The 18046-nt window shown below is 35.8% G+C and overlaps 1 protein-coding gene across 2 annotated transcripts in view; it reads left to right on the top strand.

Moving 5' to 3' along the window:
• Positions 1-18046, top strand: part of STXBP5L (syntaxin binding protein 5L) — a 369562-nt gene that overhangs the window by 149669 nt on the left and 201847 nt on the right. For both annotated transcript variants that reach the window (XM_079922719.1, XM_079922720.1), the window contains one exon: positions 3469-3592. In XM_079922719.1, coding sequence (XP_079778845.1) covers positions 3469-3592 — 124 coding nt within the window. The remainder of the gene's footprint in view (positions 1-3468; positions 3593-18046) is intronic.

Here is an 18046-nt window from a genome sequence, read left to right as displayed (position 1 = left end):
AACTTTAAAAAGTAAGTGAAAGTAATTTTGCAATGAAATGTTTAAATAAAGGTTAACAATGTTTAAGTCAGTAGAATACTACACTTTATACTTAGAATTATATGAATATATATAAAATTGATTTACTTTAATGCATAATTATATGTCCTATCATCTTAATAAAGATAGTTGTATACTTCATGTTATTACCAAACTTTTCAAACTTTCCTCATCACTTTACGTCTCATATTTTGAAATCATCTGTCCTGAAATGGTTTCTCATAAGTCACCAATGATCAGTGACCCCTTCCTTAGTCTTTTAAGTTCCTCACTAAACCTGTGACTTTACATCAGTCCTTCCTTCTTAAAATGGTTTCTTCCCTTGTTTGTGTTTTTCCACCTCATTTTTCACCCCTCCTTTCTCCATCACTGGTTCTTTCCTTAACTCTCCTTTACATTATAGATACTCTTCAGGATTCTACGTCTTCACCCTCTCTTCATTTCTCCTTCAGTTTACATTTATGTTCATATCCCCTCCCACCATTTCAAATATTACCTATATTATGCTGATAAATTAAAAATTCATATATCTTTAACTCTTACCTCTCTCCTGAGATCTAGATCCAAATATCTAATAATCTATAAGTCCAGATGAATATTCCATTGGCACTGAATTTATATTTACAGGTCTGAACCTCTTTTTCAGTTTTTCAATTTTGATTTAGTTATTTTAATTTATAACCCTCAGAGTCATATTTGACCCTTTTTTGTTCTTCATATATCATATGCAATCACTTTTGTGGTCTTCTTGATCCAATTTTTATATTGTCTCTGATTTATTTCTTCTCCTTTTTCATTCCCACATTCAGCATCCTAGTTGAGGATGTTATCTTTTGCCTGGAAGACTTACAGTAGCCTTTTAACTAATCATGTTTCCTCAGATATCTTACCTTTTCAATATATCTTTCACTAACAAGATTATCATTTTAAGACATAGCAGATCAGGTAATTCTCTACCTCAAAACCTTTGAATGGCTTCCAGTTGTCAACAGTACAAAGTCTTATTCCTTGACAGGAGGTTTAAGGCCCTGGTGCTTTTTCCCTTGAATTTAATTTACTGCATCCTTCTACACACTTCTACACTTCAGACATGTTACTCACTGTCTCCTAAACATACCATTTACTTCCTACCTCCAGGCCTTTGCTTCTGCTAATACCTTATCATGAACTCCCTTCTTTCCTCTTATGCATATCAAAATTCTATTATTTAGCTACTGTAAAGCTATTTGGACTATCTAACTAGCCACTTGATAAATAACCACTGATGAATTCAGAGTTTTGTTTTGGAAATCCAAGATCATTTTCAGAAATAACCATATGAATTTTACTTCCACATTAGCTGTGAAATTTTTGTTTCATTACATCAATGTTTCTTAAATAATCTCTGATAGAGAAATCTCTCAGAGTCTGACATGAGGATAACTTTTTAATTCCTTACTAACTGCTGTTTTTCCTTTTTTCAGATTGTTACCTAGCTTTTTGGGTTTCCTTTGTCTTTTTCGTTTACAAGAAATTCAGTCACAGCCACTGAGTTTATTTTCCATATTGTTCTTCATTAAAAATTTTTTTCTTTAATTAGTTGTATTATATTTGGTTTTTCAGCAAATGCTTAAGGTCCTTTTTAAAGAAAAGAGTGGTGTATAATCAAATAAATAGAAATTGAATTTTTACCCATTATGTCAGTTCAAATTCCAGCTGTTCAGTCTCTTCAATGATGGGCTATTTGACATCCTATTCTTTAATAACAAGTTGGTTTTACATGCCTACTCTTCTGTACAATAAATGTACTTCTTTTATAGTACTTATCTTGGTTTTATGTTATATATATCATTTTTATATCTGTCTTCTCCAGTAGACAGAAATGCAGTGGGATAGAAAGAAAGGTTAGGGCTGGGGCTCTGTGCCTACCATTTATAGCAAAGTAGTCTGAGAGAACTTTAAATTGACTAAGGTTCATCCAGGTTAACATGTAGAGGAGGCAAGAAGTGACATTTCCCTTTAGTCACATAAAAAATGAGAAGAAATACGCAGAGGAGAAGACAAAGAAGAGCGTTTTTTCCCTCTCACTGCCTCTGCTGAACCCTGGCAATAAAGAAGTCTTCTCTGCCCAGTAATAAAGACCAGGGTGAGAGAAAACATAAGTCCAGTGTGTCATGGTATCTTTTGCAATTAACCAAATCTTACTTATCTTGAGGTCCACTCATATACTATTTCATTTCTGATATGTCTAGTGACTGCTCTAGTCATCATTTATTTATAACTCTAACAATACTTATTGTTTGGAAATATGTGTGTGTGTGTGTGTGTGTGTATGTATAAGTTTGGTATAAAATAAATATATACATAACTTAGTTTTATAAATATAGATTAAAAAACTAAACGTTAAAAGTTCCAAACAATAAGTAGTATTAATATTGGTATAAATGTTTCCTACCTCGCAGTTGTTTAAGTTCTTTTAAGGAAAGGATCATGCTGTCTGCATATATATCTGTTCAACTTTTATGCCTACTAGAGTTTCTTTCATTCTGCTTATTAGCACATTACCCAAGTTCCATATATACTTTATTAATTTTGAAAGAATACCAAGAGTGTGGAAATATTTGATAACATTAATTACTTATTCATTTAACAGATATTTTGAGTACCTACTTTATGCAAGACACTGTGCAACCACTGGGAATAAAACAAATTAGGAAAATGTAATGATCACTTTTTAATTTTATTTAATTCACATCTACAGAATGAATCTGTAAATACAAAAATTTTAAACTCTTCTTGCTTTAAGTCAAATTAAATAGTATATGTTAGAGTTAATATAGTCCAATGATTCCAAATATGGGTTTTGTAGTCAGACACTGGCTTTGAGTGGTGTAACCTGAGCAAGTATCTCAATCTTTCTAGGCCTATTTCACCACGTGTAATTTGGAAAAACATAATATCTGTTTTGTAGGATTAAATGAGATAATGTACCTAAACTGCTTACCCTGGGGTCTGTCATGTAGTAAGCCCTCAAATTGCAACTCTTATGTAAACTACCTTTTAAGTTGGCTATTTTAAGTGGAACTAGGCTTCTACCTCACCAGAGATTATTTTCTGATAACCTTGCTTTTACTTCTGTGTAATAATTTTCAAAGAAGCATTAAAGGGTACGGGGAGGACCTAGAATTTACAACAAAAAGTTCTGGGATCTAACAATACTATGAAATTTACTTAACTTTTCTTTATCTTAGGAGGTGAGTTTTTGTAGCCTTCTATAAGCCTATAGAAGGTTGAAACCAAAGGTAGTATGACCTAGGTCAGAAAAATTACATATGTTTCCTAAGTGTTATTGCTATAATAATTCTGTGTTAAAATATTTTTCCTTTGGAATATAGAATGATATATCAACTTTTCCCCTCCTCTACTTGTTTTTAATTGTTATTTCATTAGGCTATTCATTCAATTGATTGGCATCATGAGGGCAAACAATTCATGTGCAGCCATTCAGATGGTAGCTTGACTTTATGGAACCTGAAAAGCCCAAGTCGTCCTTTCCAGACCACAATTCCACATGGTAAGATGTATGCTTTCAAAAGAAATCAACTCTGGACATTCAGTGCCGTTACTTGAAGTAGGAAAGTTGGTATCATTATCACTAGAAAGAGGTAATAGCACATAGCTTCTGATTCTAAATACCCCTTTATACCTCCTTCAGATCCCTACATTATGACCCAAAGTTTCTATACTTCCCTTCCTCCTATCTATCAACTTTCCTACATTGTAAGTGATACCTATTCAATTTTGATACCAAAAATTGAATAACTGATGGTTGATGTACCTGAAGCAGAGGAGATAATATAGGATATTTGACGAATTTTAAGGGGTAAGGAGCTAGTGAGAGAATGGCACTTTATAGATCTGACTCTTGGACCTAATTTCTATACTGCTTTGGAGTCTGTTGTTTTCTAAATTCTCCCATTTATTTCCATTTCTGCCATTTGATTCCACTAAATTATGACTACCTGGTTTTTATCGTAGGTTGTATTTATCTTATTATATTCCTCATTGAAAGGAGATATTTAGGATTTATGTTGGATCTAACTAGGCAGAATAAAAATTTCAAATGTATGAATATTTTTTATTCAGAGGCCATATTATTTTCCCTAATATTGGTGATGATCTGAGTTTTGTGTTTATCTCTTACCATTGGTTGGTTGTAAGAATAAAGAGGTCAAAACCTAGAGGTTAATGAAATACATTCTATTTCATAGTTTCTGAGTGTTTATTATAGTTTCACATTGAGAAAATAGTGGTATGTTTTTATAGTGGGTGAAATCAAAAGATGGAACTATTCCAGCTTGGGTTGGTTTGCCATTTTTTGTACCACAGTTGCATGTTCCACCACAAAAGATTAAATTATTGCAACATTTACCTTAGCAGTTTACTTAGCGATTACGTTACATTTAAAAACTTACTTAGAGATGCTTTATTTATTTATTTATTTAAATAGAAGTACAGTTGATATATTATTTATATCAGTTTCAGGTGTACAACATAGTTTTTCAATATTTTTATAGATTACACTCCAGTTAAAGTTTTTACAAAATAATGGCTATAATTCCCTGTGCTGTGCAATATTCCTTATTGCTTATTTATTGTATACATATAAATAAATGTATATGTATCTCTTAATCTCATACCCCTAATTTGCCCCTCCCCCCTTCCGTCTCTACTCTGGTAACCACTAGTTTGTTCTCTATATCTGTGAGTCTGTTTCTGCTTTGTTTTTGTTTTATTTTTTGGTTCCATGTATAAGTGATAACATAGAGTATTTGTCTTTCTTTGAATTATTTAACTTAGCATAGTACTCTATGCTATTCTGCCATCCCTGTTGTTGCAAATGGCAGAATTTCATTCTTTTACATGGCTGAGTAATATCCATTATATAGATGTGAGATATACACACACACACACACACACACACACACATATATGATCTGAGTCAAATTTGAAATTCTCATTTTTACTTTGTACTGTTTAAATCTTCACTGTTTTTTATTATTGGTTGATTTTTCAATTCTTAGAGAAGTAAGTTAAAATATGTGTTATGAATATTTTCCTTGTACTTCTATTTATTTTTGTTTTTATACTCTAAAAATCAAATAGCTAAATGTGGCTGATATCGTTTATCAGATATTCTGTGATTTAACTGGTGTTTGACTAGGAATCAATTTCTGAGAAAGCGGTATTAAAATTTAATGATTATAGAATTGTCTACTTTTCACTTTAATTCTGTACTTTTTTGTTTCATGTATTTTAAGGTTTTATTGTTAGGTAGCTATCATGTCTCCTGTAGAGAACATATAGTTGGGTCTTGCTTTTTTATTCAGTCTTACATAATTTAGTTGGAGTGTTTAGTCCGTTAATATTAAATGTAATTACTGATGGGACTGGATTTAGGTATACCAGTTTATTTTTTGTTGTTGTTGGTCCTATCATTTTTTGTTCCTTTTATCTCCCCTTTTTGCCTTCTTTTGGATTATTTGAAAGTTTTTATTATGATTCCATTTGAATTTACATATAGGCAATTTATCTTCACATATTCTTTTTAATCTGTTGCTCTAGGGATTACAATATATTGTACTTCCTTAACTTTCCATATTCTATTAGGGTTAATTGTAACACTTTACATAAAATGTAGAAATTTCACTACCACATATATTTATTTATCTTCACCCATTGTCCTTCATGCAACAGTTATCATATGTATTACATCTAAATACAATGTCACAATTTTTGCTTTCAATACTCTTTAAGTATTTTTTTATTGATGTATAGTTAACTTACAATGTTTTGTTAGTTTCAGGTGTACAGTGTAGTGATTCAGTTATTTTTATTTTCATATTATATTCCAGTATAGGTTATTACAAGATACTGAATATAATTCACTGTTTGATACAGTAAATCCTTGTTGCTTATCTATTTTATGTATAGTAGTTTATATCTGTTAATCCAATACATGTAATTTGTCCCTCCCAACCTCCCTCCCCTTTGGTAACCATAGATTTGTTTTTTATATTTATAAGTCTGTTTCTGTTTTGTATATAGATTAATTTTTAGATTCCACATATAAGTGATATCATATAGTATTTGTCTTTCTCTGTCTGACTTACTTCACTAAGTATAATATTCTCTAGGTCCATCCATGTTGCTTCAAATGACAATATTTCATTCTTTTTTATGGATGAGTAATATTCCATTGTATTTATATACCACATCTTCTTTATCGATTCATCTGTTGGTGGACATTTAGGTTGTTTCCATGTCTTGGCTATTGTAAATAGTGCTGCTATGAACATTGCAGCGCATGTATCTTTTCAAATTAGAGTTTTCATTTTTTTTCTGGATATATACCCAGGAGTGGGATTGTTGGATCATATGGGTAGCTCTATTTTTAGTTTTTTGAAGAACCTCCATACTATTTTCCATAATGGCTGCACCAATTTATATTCCTTCCAACAACATACAAGGGTTCCCTTTCCTCCACATCCTCTCCAGCATATATTATTTGTAGACATTTTGATGATAACCATTCTAACCAGTGTGAGGTGATAACTCATTGTGGTTTTGACTTGCATTTCTCTAATAATTAGCAATGTTGAGCATCTTTTCATGTGCCTGTTAGCTATATGTATGTCTTCCTTGGAAAAATGTCTATTTAGGTTTTTGCCCATGTTTTGATTGGGATTTTTTTTTGATATTGAGTTATATGAGCTGCTTGTATATATTGGATATTAACCCCTTGTCAGTTGCATCATTTACAAACATTTTCTCCCATTTTGTAGGTTGTCTTTTTATTTTGTTGATGGTTTCCTTTACTTTGTAAAAGCTTTTAAGTTTGATTAAGTGCCATTTGTTTATTTTTGCTTGGATTTCTTTTGCCTTGGGAGACTGATCTAAGATAATATTGCTACGATTTATATCAGAGAATATTTTGCCTATGTTCTGTTCTGGGAGTTTTATGGTGTCAAGTCTTGTATTTAAGTCTTTAAACCATTTTGAGTTTATATTTGTATCTGGTGTGAGGAAGTGTTCAAATTTCATTGATTTATATGTAGCTGTCCAGCTTTCCAAGCACCCCTTGCTGAAGAGACTATTTTTTCTCCATTGTATATTCTTGCCTCCTTTCTCATAGATTAATTGACCATAAGTTGTGGGTTTATTTCTGGGCTCTCTGTCCTGTTCCATTGATCTATGTGCCTTTTTTAGTGTGTGCAAGTACCACATTGTTTTGATGACTGTAGCTTTTTCTGAAGTCTGTAAGGGTTATACCTCCAGCTTTGTACTTTTTCCTCAGAATTGCTTTGACAATTCTGGGCCTTTTGTGGTTCCATATAAATTTTAGGATTGATCTAGTTCTGTGAAAAATGTCATGGATATTTTGATAAAGATTGCACTAAATCTGTAGTTTGCTTTGGGTAGTATGGCCATTTTTAACAATATTAATTCTTCCAATCCAAGAGCATGGAATATATATTTTTTTAAATCACTTTTAGTTTCATTTATCAAAGTTTTATAGTTTTCAGTGTAAGGTCTTTCACCTCCTTGGTTAAGTTTATCCCTAGGTATTTTATATTTTTGATGCAATTTTAAACAGGATTTTTCTTTTATTTTCTCTTTCTGACATTTCAGTGTTAATATAAAGAAATACAACAGATTTATGTATATTAATCTTGTATTCTGCTACCTTGCTGACTTCTTTTATTAGTTCTGATAGTTTCTGTGTGGAAACTTTAGGGTTGTCTACATACAGTACCATGTCATCTTCATAGAGTGACAGTTTTACCACTTCCTTTCCAGTTTCTTATTGCTGTGGTTAGGTTAGGACTTCCAATACTATGTTAAATAGAAGTGGTGAGAGTGAACATCCTTGTCTTGCTCCTGAGTTTAGCAGGAAGTCTGTCAGCTTTTCACTGTTGAGTATTATATTGGCTCTGTGTTTGGTGTAAATGGCCTTTATTATGTTGAGATATGTTCCTTATACCCACTTTTATGAGAGTTTTTATTATGAATGGATGTTGAATTTTGCCAAATGCTTTTTCTGTGTCTGTTGAGATTATGATGTGATTTTTATTTTTTCTTTTGTTAATGTGGTGTATCACATTGATTGGTTTGTGAATATTGAACAATCCTCATGACCCTGGAATAAAACAAACTTGATCATGGTGTATGATCCTTTTTATGTATTGTTGGATTTGATTTGCTAATATTTTGGTGGGGATTTTTGCATCTATATTCATCAGAGATATTGGCCTGTAATTTTCTTTTCTTTCTTTCTTTTTTTTTTTTAGTGTATTTGTTTGGTTTTGGTATCAGGGTGATGGTGGCCCTATAGAATGAATTAGAGAGTGTTCTATTCTCTTCAGTTTTTTGGAATAGTTTGAAAAGGATAGGAATAAGTTATTCTTTGTATGTTTGGTAGATTTCCCCAGTGAATCTGTCCAGTACTGGACTTCTATTTGCAGGGAATTTTTTTTTTTAAGATTTATTCATTATTTATTTATTTATTTTTGGTTGCATCGGGTCTTAGTTGCAGCACTCGGGACCTTCATTGAGGCATGTGGGCTCTTCATCATGGTGCATGGCCCTGTCTCTTGTTGCTGCATGTGGATTTCTCTCTAGTTGTGGCGTGTAGGTTTTCTCTCTCTAGTTGTGGTGCGCAGGCTCCAGGGCGAGTGGGCTCTGTAGTTTGCAGCACGTGGGCTCTCTCGTTGAGGTACATGAGCTCAGTAGTTGTGACACACAGGCTTAGTTGCCCCATGGCATGTGGGATCTTAGTTCCTTGACCAGGGATCAAACCCCTGTCCCCTGCATTGTAAGGTGGATTCTTTGCCACTGGACCACCAGGGAAGTCCCTAATTTTTTTTTTTTTCTATTTATTACAGATTCTATTTTACTTCTAGTGATTGGTCTGTCCACATTATCTGTTTCTTCTTGACTAAGTTTTGGCAGGCTGTATGTTTCTAGAAACTCGTCCATTTTTTCCAAGTTGTCTAGTTTTTGGCATATAATAGTTGTTCATAGTATTTTCTTATGATGTTTTGTATTTCTGTGCTATCAGTTATTATTTCTCCTCTTTCCTTTCTTATTTTGTTTATTTGGGTCCTCTTTCTTTTCTTCTTTGTGACCTTGGCTAGTGAATTGTCGATTTTGTTTATCTTTCAAAAAAAACGGCTCTTGGTTTCATTGCTCTTTTTTGTTATTTTTTAAATCTTTATTTATTTCTTCTCTGATCTTTATTATTTCTTTCTTTCTGATAACTTTAGGCTTTTTTGTTCTTTTTTTCTAATTCTTTAAGGTGGTCACTTAGGCTGTTTGAGATTTTTCTTGTTTCTTGACGAAGAGCTGTATCAGTATAAACTGCCCTCTTAGAAATGCTTTTGCTGCATCCCATAGATTTTGTAAGGTTCTGTATTCATTGCTATTTGTCTTGAGGTATTTTCTGATTTCTTCTTTGATTTCATCATTGACCGATTGGTTTTTTTAGTAGCATGTTGTTTCGTCTCCATATGTTTCTTATTTTTCCATTTTTCTTTGTATTGTTTATTTCTAGTTTCATACTGTTGTGGTCAGAAAAGATGCTTGAAATAATTTCTGTCCTCTTAAATTTGTTGAAACTTTGTTTTGTGAGCTAATATGTGCTCTATCCTAGAGAGTGTTCCATAAATACTTGAAAATAATGTGTTTTCTATTTTTTTTTGGATGTAGTGTCCTGTAGATATAAACTAAGTCCACCTGGTCTCTTGTGTCATTTAGGACCTGTATTGCTTTATTGATTTTCTCTCTGCATGATCTGTCCATTGATGTCAGTCGGGTGTTAACTTCTCCTATTATTATTGTATTCCTGTAAATTTCTCCCTTTATGTCTCTTAGTATTTGTTTTATATATTTAGGTGTGCCTGTATTGTATGCTTATATGTTGATGTGTGTAATATCCTCTTCTTATGTTGATTCTGTTATCATTATGTAATTCCCTTCTTTGTCTTTGTTATAGACTTTGTTTTAAAGTCTATTTTGCCTGATATGAGTATTGCTACCATCTCTTTCTTCTCATTTCCATTTGCATGAAATATCATTTTCCATCCCCTCACTTTCAGTCTCTGTCTTTAGCCCTGAAGTGAATCTCTAGTAGGCAGCATATGGTAGGCTCTTGTGTTATTTATTTTTTATCAACTCTGCCACTCCATGTGTTTTGATCAGAGCATTTATTCCATGTATTGATAGGTATGTATTTATTGTCATTTTATTCCTTGATTTCAAGTTGATTTTGTAATTTTTCCTTGTTTATTCTTTTTTTTTTAACATCTTTATTGGGGTATAATTGCTTTACAATGGTGTGTTAGTTTCTGCTTTATAACAAAGTGAATCAGTCATACATATACATATGTTCCCATATCTCTTCCCTCTTGCATCTCCCTCCCTCCCACCCTCCCTATCCCACCCCTCCAGGCAGTCACAAAGCACCGAGCCGATCGATATCCCTGTGCCATGCGGCTGCTTCCCACTAGCTATCTACCTTACTATGTTTGTTAGTGTGTATATGTCCATGACTCTCTCTCGCCCTGTCGCAGCTCACCTTTCCCCCTCCCCATATCCTCAAGTCCGTTCTCCAGTAGGTCTGTGTCTTTATTCCTGTCTTACCCCTAGGTTCTTCATGACATTTTTTTTTTTTAAATTCCATATATATGTGTTAGCATACGGTATTTGTCTTTTTCTTTCTGACTTACTTCACTCTGTATGACCGATGCTAGGTCTATCCACCTCATTACAAATAGCTCAATTTCGTTTCTTTTTACGGCTGAGTAATATTCCATTGCATATATGTGCCACATCTTCTTTATCCATTCATCCGATGATGGACACTTAGGTTGTTTCCATCTCCGGGCTATTGTAAATAGAGCTGCAATGAACATTTTGGTACATGACTCTTTTTGAATTTTGGTTTTCTCAGGGTATATGCCCAGTAGTAGGATTGCTGGGTCATATGGTAGTTCTATTTATAGTTTTTTAAGGAACCTCCATACTGTTCTCCATAGTGGCTGAACCAATTCACATTCCCACCAGCAGTGCAAGAGTGTTCCCTTTTCTCCACACCCTCTCCAGCATTTATTGTTTCTAGATGTTTTGATGATGGCCATTCTGACTGGTGTGAGATGATATCTCATTGTAGTTTTGATTTGCATTTCTCTAATGATTAATGATGTTGAGCATTCTTTCATTTGTTTCTTGGCAGTCTGTATACCTTCTTTGGAGAAATGTCTATTTAGGTCTTCTGCCCATTTTTGGATTGGGTTGTTTGTTTTTTTGTTATTGAGCTGCATGAGCTGTTTGTAAATTTTGGAGATTAATCCTTTGTCTGTTGCTTCATTTGCAAATATTTTCTCCCATTCTGAGGGTTGTCTTTTGGTCTTGTTTATGGTTACCTTTGCTGTGCAAAAGCTTTGAAGTTTCATTAGGTCCCATTTGTTTATTTTTGTTTTTATTTCTATTTCTCTGGGAGGTGGGTCAAAAAGGATCTTGTTGTGATTTATGTCATAGAGTGTTCTGCCTATGTTTTCCTCTAAGAGTTTGATAGTTTCTGGCCTTACACTTAGGTCTTTAATCCATTTTGAGCTTATTTTTGTGTATGGTGTTAGGGAGTGATCTAATCTCATAATTTTACGTGTACCTGTCCAGTTTTCCCAACACCACTTATTGAAGAGGCTGTCCTTTCTCCACTGTACATTCCTGCCTCCTTTAACAAAGATAAGGTGACCATATGTGCGTGGGATTATCTCTGGGCTTTCTATCCTGTTCCATTGATCTATATTTCTGTTTTTGTGCCACTACCATATTCTCTTAATTACTATAGCTTTGTAGTATAGTCTGAAGTCAGGGAGCCTGATTCCTCCAGCTCCGTTTTTCGTTCTCAAGATTGCTTTGGCTATTCGGGGTCTTTTGTGTTTCCATACAAATTGTGAAATTTTTTGTCCTAGTTCTGTGAAAAATGCCAGTGGTAGTTTGATAGGGATTGCATTGAATCTGTAGATTGCTTTGGGCTGTAGAGTCATTTTCACAATGTAGATTCTTCCAGTCCAAGAACATGGTATTTCTCTCCATCTATTTGTATTATCTTTAATTTCTTTCATCAGTGTCTTATAATTTTCTGCATACAGGTCTTTTATCTCCTTAGGTAGGTTTAATCCTAGATATTTTATTCTTTTTGTTTCAATGGTAAATGGGAGTGTTTTCTTCATTTCAATTTCAGATTTTTCATCATTTATGTATAGGAATGCCAGAGATTTCTGTGCATTAATTTTGTATCCTGCTACTTTACCAAATTCATTGATTTTCTCTAGTAGTTTTCTAGTAGCATCTTTAGGATTCTCTATGTATAGTATCATGTCATCTGCAAACAGTGACAGCTTTACTTCTTTTTTTCTGATTTGGATTCCTTTTATTTCCTTTTCTTCTCTGATTGCTGTTCCTAAAACTTCCAAAACTATGTTGAATAAGAGTGTTGAGAGTGGGCGACCTTGTCTTTTTCCTGATCTTAGTGGAAATCCTTTTAGTTTTTCACCATTGAGGACAATGTTGGCTGTGTGTTTGTCATAGTCATATATGGCCTTTATTATGTTGGGGAAAGTTCCCTCTATGCCTACTTTCTGCAGGGTTTTTATCATAAATGGGTGTTGAATTTTGTCGAAAGCTTTCTCTGCATCTATTGAGATGATCATATGGTTTTTCTCCTTCAGTTTGTTAATATGGTGTATCACATTGATTGATTTGCGTATATTGAAGAATCCTTGCATTCCTGGAATAAGCCCCACTTGATCATGGTGTATGATGCTTTTAATGTGCTTTTGGGTTCTGTTTGCTAGTATCTTGTTGAGGATTTTTGCATCTATGTTCATCAGTGATATTGGCCTGTAGTTTTCTTTCTTTCTGACATCCTTGTCTGGTTTTGGTATCAGGGTGATGGTGGCCTCGTAGAATGAGTTTGGGAGTGTTCCTCCCTCTGCTATATTTTGGAAGAGTTTGAGAAGGATAGGTGTTAGCTCTTCTCTAAATGTAGATAGAATTCGCCTGTGAAGCCATCTGGTCCTGGGCTTTTGTTTGTTGGAAGATTTTTAATCACAGTTTCAATTTTAGTGCTTGTGATTGGTCTGTTCATATTTTCTATTTCTTCCTGATTCAGTCTTGGAAGGTTGTGCTTTTCTAAGAATTTGTCTATTTCTTCCAGGTTGTCCTTTTTATTGGCATATAGTTGCTTGTTGTAATCTCTCATGATCCTTTGTATTTCTGAAGTGTCAGTTGTTACTTCTTTTTCATTTTTAGTTCTATTGATTTGAGTCTTCTCCCTTTTTTTCTTGATGAGTCTGGCTAATGGTTTATCAATTTTGTTTATCTTCTCAAAGAACCAGCTTTTAGTTTTATTGACCTTTGCTATCGTTTCCTTCATTTCTTTTTCATTTATTTCTGATCTGATCTTTATGATTTCTTTCCTTCTGCTAACTTTGGAGTTCTTTTGTTCTTCTTTCTCTAATTGCTTTAGGTGCAAGGTTAGGTTGTTTATTTGAGATGTTTCCTGTTTCTTAAGGTGGGATTGTATTGCTATAAACTTCCCTCTTAGAACTGCTTTTGCTGCATCCCATAGGTTTGGGTCGTCCTGTCTCCATTGTCATTTGTTTCCAGGTATTTTTTGATTTCCTCTTTGATTTCATCAGTGATCACTTCGTTATTAAGTAGTGTATTGTTTAGCCTCCATGTGTTTGTATTTTTTACAGATCTTTTCCTGTAATTGATATCTAGTCTCATGGCGTTGTGGTCAGAAAAGATACTTGATACAATTTCAATTTTCTTAAATTTATCAAGGCTTTATTTGTGACACAAGATATGATCTATCCTGGAGTATGTTCCATGAGCACTTGAGAAAAATGTGTATTCTGTTGTTTTTGGATCGAATGTCCTCTAAATATCCATTAAGTCCATCTTGTTTAATGTATCATTTAAAGTTTGTGTTTCCTTATGTATTTTCATTTTGGATGATCTGTCCGTTGGTGAAAGTGGGGTGTTAAAGTCCCCTACTATGAATGTGTTACTGTCGATTTCCCCTTTTATGGCTGTTAGTATTTGCCTTATGTATTGAGGTGCTCCTATGTTGGGTGCATAAATATTTATAATTGTTATATCATCTTCTTGGATTGATCCCTTGGTCATAATTTAGTGTCGTTCTTTGTGTCTTTTAATAGTCTTTATTTTAAACTCTATTTTGTCTAATATGAGAATTGCTACTCCAGCTTTGTTTTGGTTTCCATTTGCATGGCATATCTTTTTCCATCCCTCACTTTCAGCCTATTTGTGTCTCTAGGTCTGAAGTGGATCTCTTGTAGACCGCATATATATGGGTCTTGTTTTTGTATCCATTCAGCCCATCTGTGTCTTTTGGTGGGAGCATTTAATCCATTTACATTTAATGTAATTATCGATATGTATGGTCCTATTCCGATTTTCTTAATTGTTTTGGGTTTGTTATTGTAGGTCTTTCCCTTCTCTTGTGTTTCTTGCCTAGAGCAGGTCCTATAGCATTTGTTATAAAGCTGATTTGGTGGTGCTGAACTCTCTCAGCTTTTGCTTGTCTGTAAAGGTTTTAATTTCTCCATCAAATCTGATAACATCCTTGCTGGGTAGAGTAATCTTGGTTGTAGGTTTTTCTCCTTCATCACTTCAAATATGTCCTGCCAGTCCCTTCTGGCTTGCAGAGTTACTGCTGAAAGATCAGCTGTTAACCTTATTGGGATTCTGTTGTGTGTTATTTTTCCCTTGCTGCTTTTAATATGTTTTCTTTGTATTTAATTTTTGACCGTTTGATTAACATGTGTCTTGGCGTGTTTCTCCTTGGATTTATCCTGTATGGGACTCTCTGTGCTTCCTTGACTTGATTAACTATTTCCTTTCCCATATTAGGGAAGTTTTCAACTATAATCTCTTCAAATATTTTCTCAGTCCCTTTCTTTTTCTCTTCTTCTTCTGGAACCCCTATAATTCGATTGTTGGTGCGTTTAATATTGTCCCAGAGGTCTCTGAGACTGTCCTTAGTTCTTTTCATTCTTTTTTCTTTATTCTGCTCTGCAGTAGTTATTTCCACTATTTTATCTTCCAGGTCACTTATCTGTTCTTCTGTCTGAGTTATTCTGCTATTGATCCCATCTAGAGTATTTTTAATTTCATTTATTGTGTTGTTCATCATTGCTTGCTTCATCTTTAGTTCTTCTAGGTCCTTGTTAAATGTGTCTTGCATTTTGTCTATTCTATTTCCAAGATTTTGGATCATGTTTACTATCATTATTCTGAATTGTTTTTCAGGTAGACTGCCTAATTCCTCTTCATTTGTTAGGTCTGGTGGGTTTTTATCTTGCTTCTTCATCTGCTGTGTGTTTTTCTGTCTTCTCATTTTGCTTATCTTACTGTGTTTGGGGTCTCCTTTTTGCAGGCTGTAGGTTCGTAGTTCCTGTTGTTTTTGGTGTCTTTCCCCAGTGCCTAAAGTTGTTTCAGTGGGTTGTGTAGGCTTCCTGGTGGAGGGGACTAGTGCCTGTGTTGTGGTGGATGAGGCTGGATCTTGTCTTTCTGGTGGGCAGATCCACATCTGGTGGTGTGTTTTGGGGTGTCTGTGGACTTATTATGATTTTAGGCAGCCTCTCTGCTAATGGGTGGGGTTGTGTTCCTGTCTTGCTAGTTGTTTGGCATAGGGTGTCCAGCACTGTAGCTTGGTGGTCATTGAGTGAAGCTGGGTGCTGGTGTTGAGATGGAGATCTCTGGGAGATTTTCACCGTTTGATATTACATGGAGCTGCGAGGTCTCTTGTGGACCAGTGTCCTGAAGTTGGCTCTCCTACCTCAGGGGCACAGCACTGACTCCTGGCTGCAGCACCAAGAGCCTTTCATCCACATGGCTCAGAATAAAAGGGAGAAAAAGTAGAAAGAAAGAAAGAAGGAAAGAAGGAAAGAAAGGAAGGAAGGAGGCAAGGAAGAAAGGAGGGAAGGAGGGAAGGAAGCAAGAAAGGAAGGAAAGAAAGAGGAAAGAGGATAAAATAAAATAAGATAAAATAAAATAAAGTTATTAAAATAAAAATAATTATTAAGAAAAAAATTTTTAAAAAGAAAAAAAAACGGATAGATAGAACCCTAGGACAGATGGTGACAGCAAAACTATAGAGAGAAAATCTCACACGGAAGCATACACATACACACTCACAAAAAGAGGAAAAGGGGAAAAAATAGTCAGTCTTGCTCTCAAAGTCCACCTCCTCAATATGGGATGATTCGTTGTCTATTCATGCATTCCACAGATGCAGGGTACATCAAGTTGATTGTGGAGCTTTAATCCGCTGCTTCTGAGGCTGCTGGGAGAGATTTCCCTTTCTGTTCTTTGTTCGCACAGCTCCCGGGGTTCAGCTTTGGATTTGGCCCTGCCTCTGCGTGTAGGTTGCCGGAGGGCATCTGTTCTTCGGTCAGACAGGACGGGGTTAAAGGAGCAGCTGCTTCGGGGACTCTGGCTCACTCAGGCCAGGGGGAGGGAGGGGTGCGGATGCGGGACGAGCTTGCGGCGGCAGAGGCCGGCGTGACGTTGCACCAGCTGGCGGCACGCCGTGCGTCTCCCATGGAAATTGTCCCTGGATCACAGGACCCTGGTAGTGGCGGGCTGCAGAAGTTCCCGGGAGGGGAAGTGGGGATAGTGACCTGTGCTCGCACACAGGCTTCTTGGTGGCAGCAGCAGCAGCCTTAGCATCTCATGCCTGTCTCTGGGGTCCGCGCTGTTAGCTTCGGCTCGTGCCCGTCTCTGGAGCTCCTTTAAGCAGCGCTCTTAATCCCCTCTCCTCGCGCACCAGGAAACAAAGAGGGAAGAAAAAGTCTCTTGCCTCTCTGGCAGGTCCAGACTTTTCCCCGGACTCCCTCCCGGCTAGTCGTGGTGCACTAACCCCTGCAGGCGGTGTTCACTCCGCCAACCCCAGTCCTTTCCCTGGGATCCTACCGAAGCCGGAACCTCAGCTCCCAGCCCCGGCAGGTGAGCAGACAAGACTCTCGGGCTGGTGAGTGCCAGTTGGCACCAGTCCTCTGTGTGGGAATCTCTCCACTTTGCCCTTCGCACCCCTGTTGCTGTGCTCTCCTCCGTGGCCCCGAAGCTTCCCCCTCCGCCACCCGCAGTCTCCGCCCGCGAAGGGCCTTCCTAGTGTGTGAAACCTTTCCTCCTTCACAGCTCCCTCCCACTGGTGCAGGTCCCTTTCCTATTCTTTTGTCTCTGTTTATGCTTTTTTCTTTTGCCCTACCCAGGTACGTGGGGAGTTTCTTGCCTTTTGAGAGGTCTGAGGTCTTTTGCCATTGTTCAGTAGGTGTTCTGTAGTAGTTGTTCCACATGTAGATGTATTTCTGGTGTATCTGTGGGGAGCAAGGTGATCTCCGCATCTTACCCTTCCGCCATCTTCCCGATTCCCCCCACTCTGTGGTTTTGATTGGCATTTCCCTAATGAGTAAAGATGTTGAGCGTCTGTTCATGTGCTTGTTGCCTGTTTCTGTGTATTTTTTGGAGAAATGTCTATTCAGTTGCTTTGCCCATTTACAAACTGAAGGTTTTTTTTTTTAAATTATGGAGTTGTAACAGTTCACTGTACATTCTGAATACATATCTCTTATTAAATATATGATTTGAAAATATTTTCTCCTGTTCTGTATGTTGTCTTTTCACTTTCTTAATGGTGCCCTTTAAGCACAAAACTTTTAATTTTGATAAAGCTCATTTTATCTGCTTTTGATTTTATTGTTTATGCCTTTAGTATAGTATCTAAGAAATAATTGCCTAACCTAAGGTCACAAAGATTTATTCCTGTTTTCCTTTAACAGTATATATATATATTTTTTTTTTTGGCGATACGTGGGCCTCTCACTGTTGTGGCCTCTCCCGTTGCGGAGCACAGGCTCCGGACGCGCAGGCT

Source organism: Stenella coeruleoalba, assembly GCF_951394435.1.
Source record: "Stenella coeruleoalba genome assembly, chromosome: 5".
Taxonomy (NCBI): Eukaryota; Metazoa; Chordata; class Mammalia; order Artiodactyla; family Delphinidae; genus Stenella; species Stenella coeruleoalba.
Note: the sequence above shows the minus strand (reverse complement) of the source record. Positions and strands in the feature narration are given on the sequence as shown.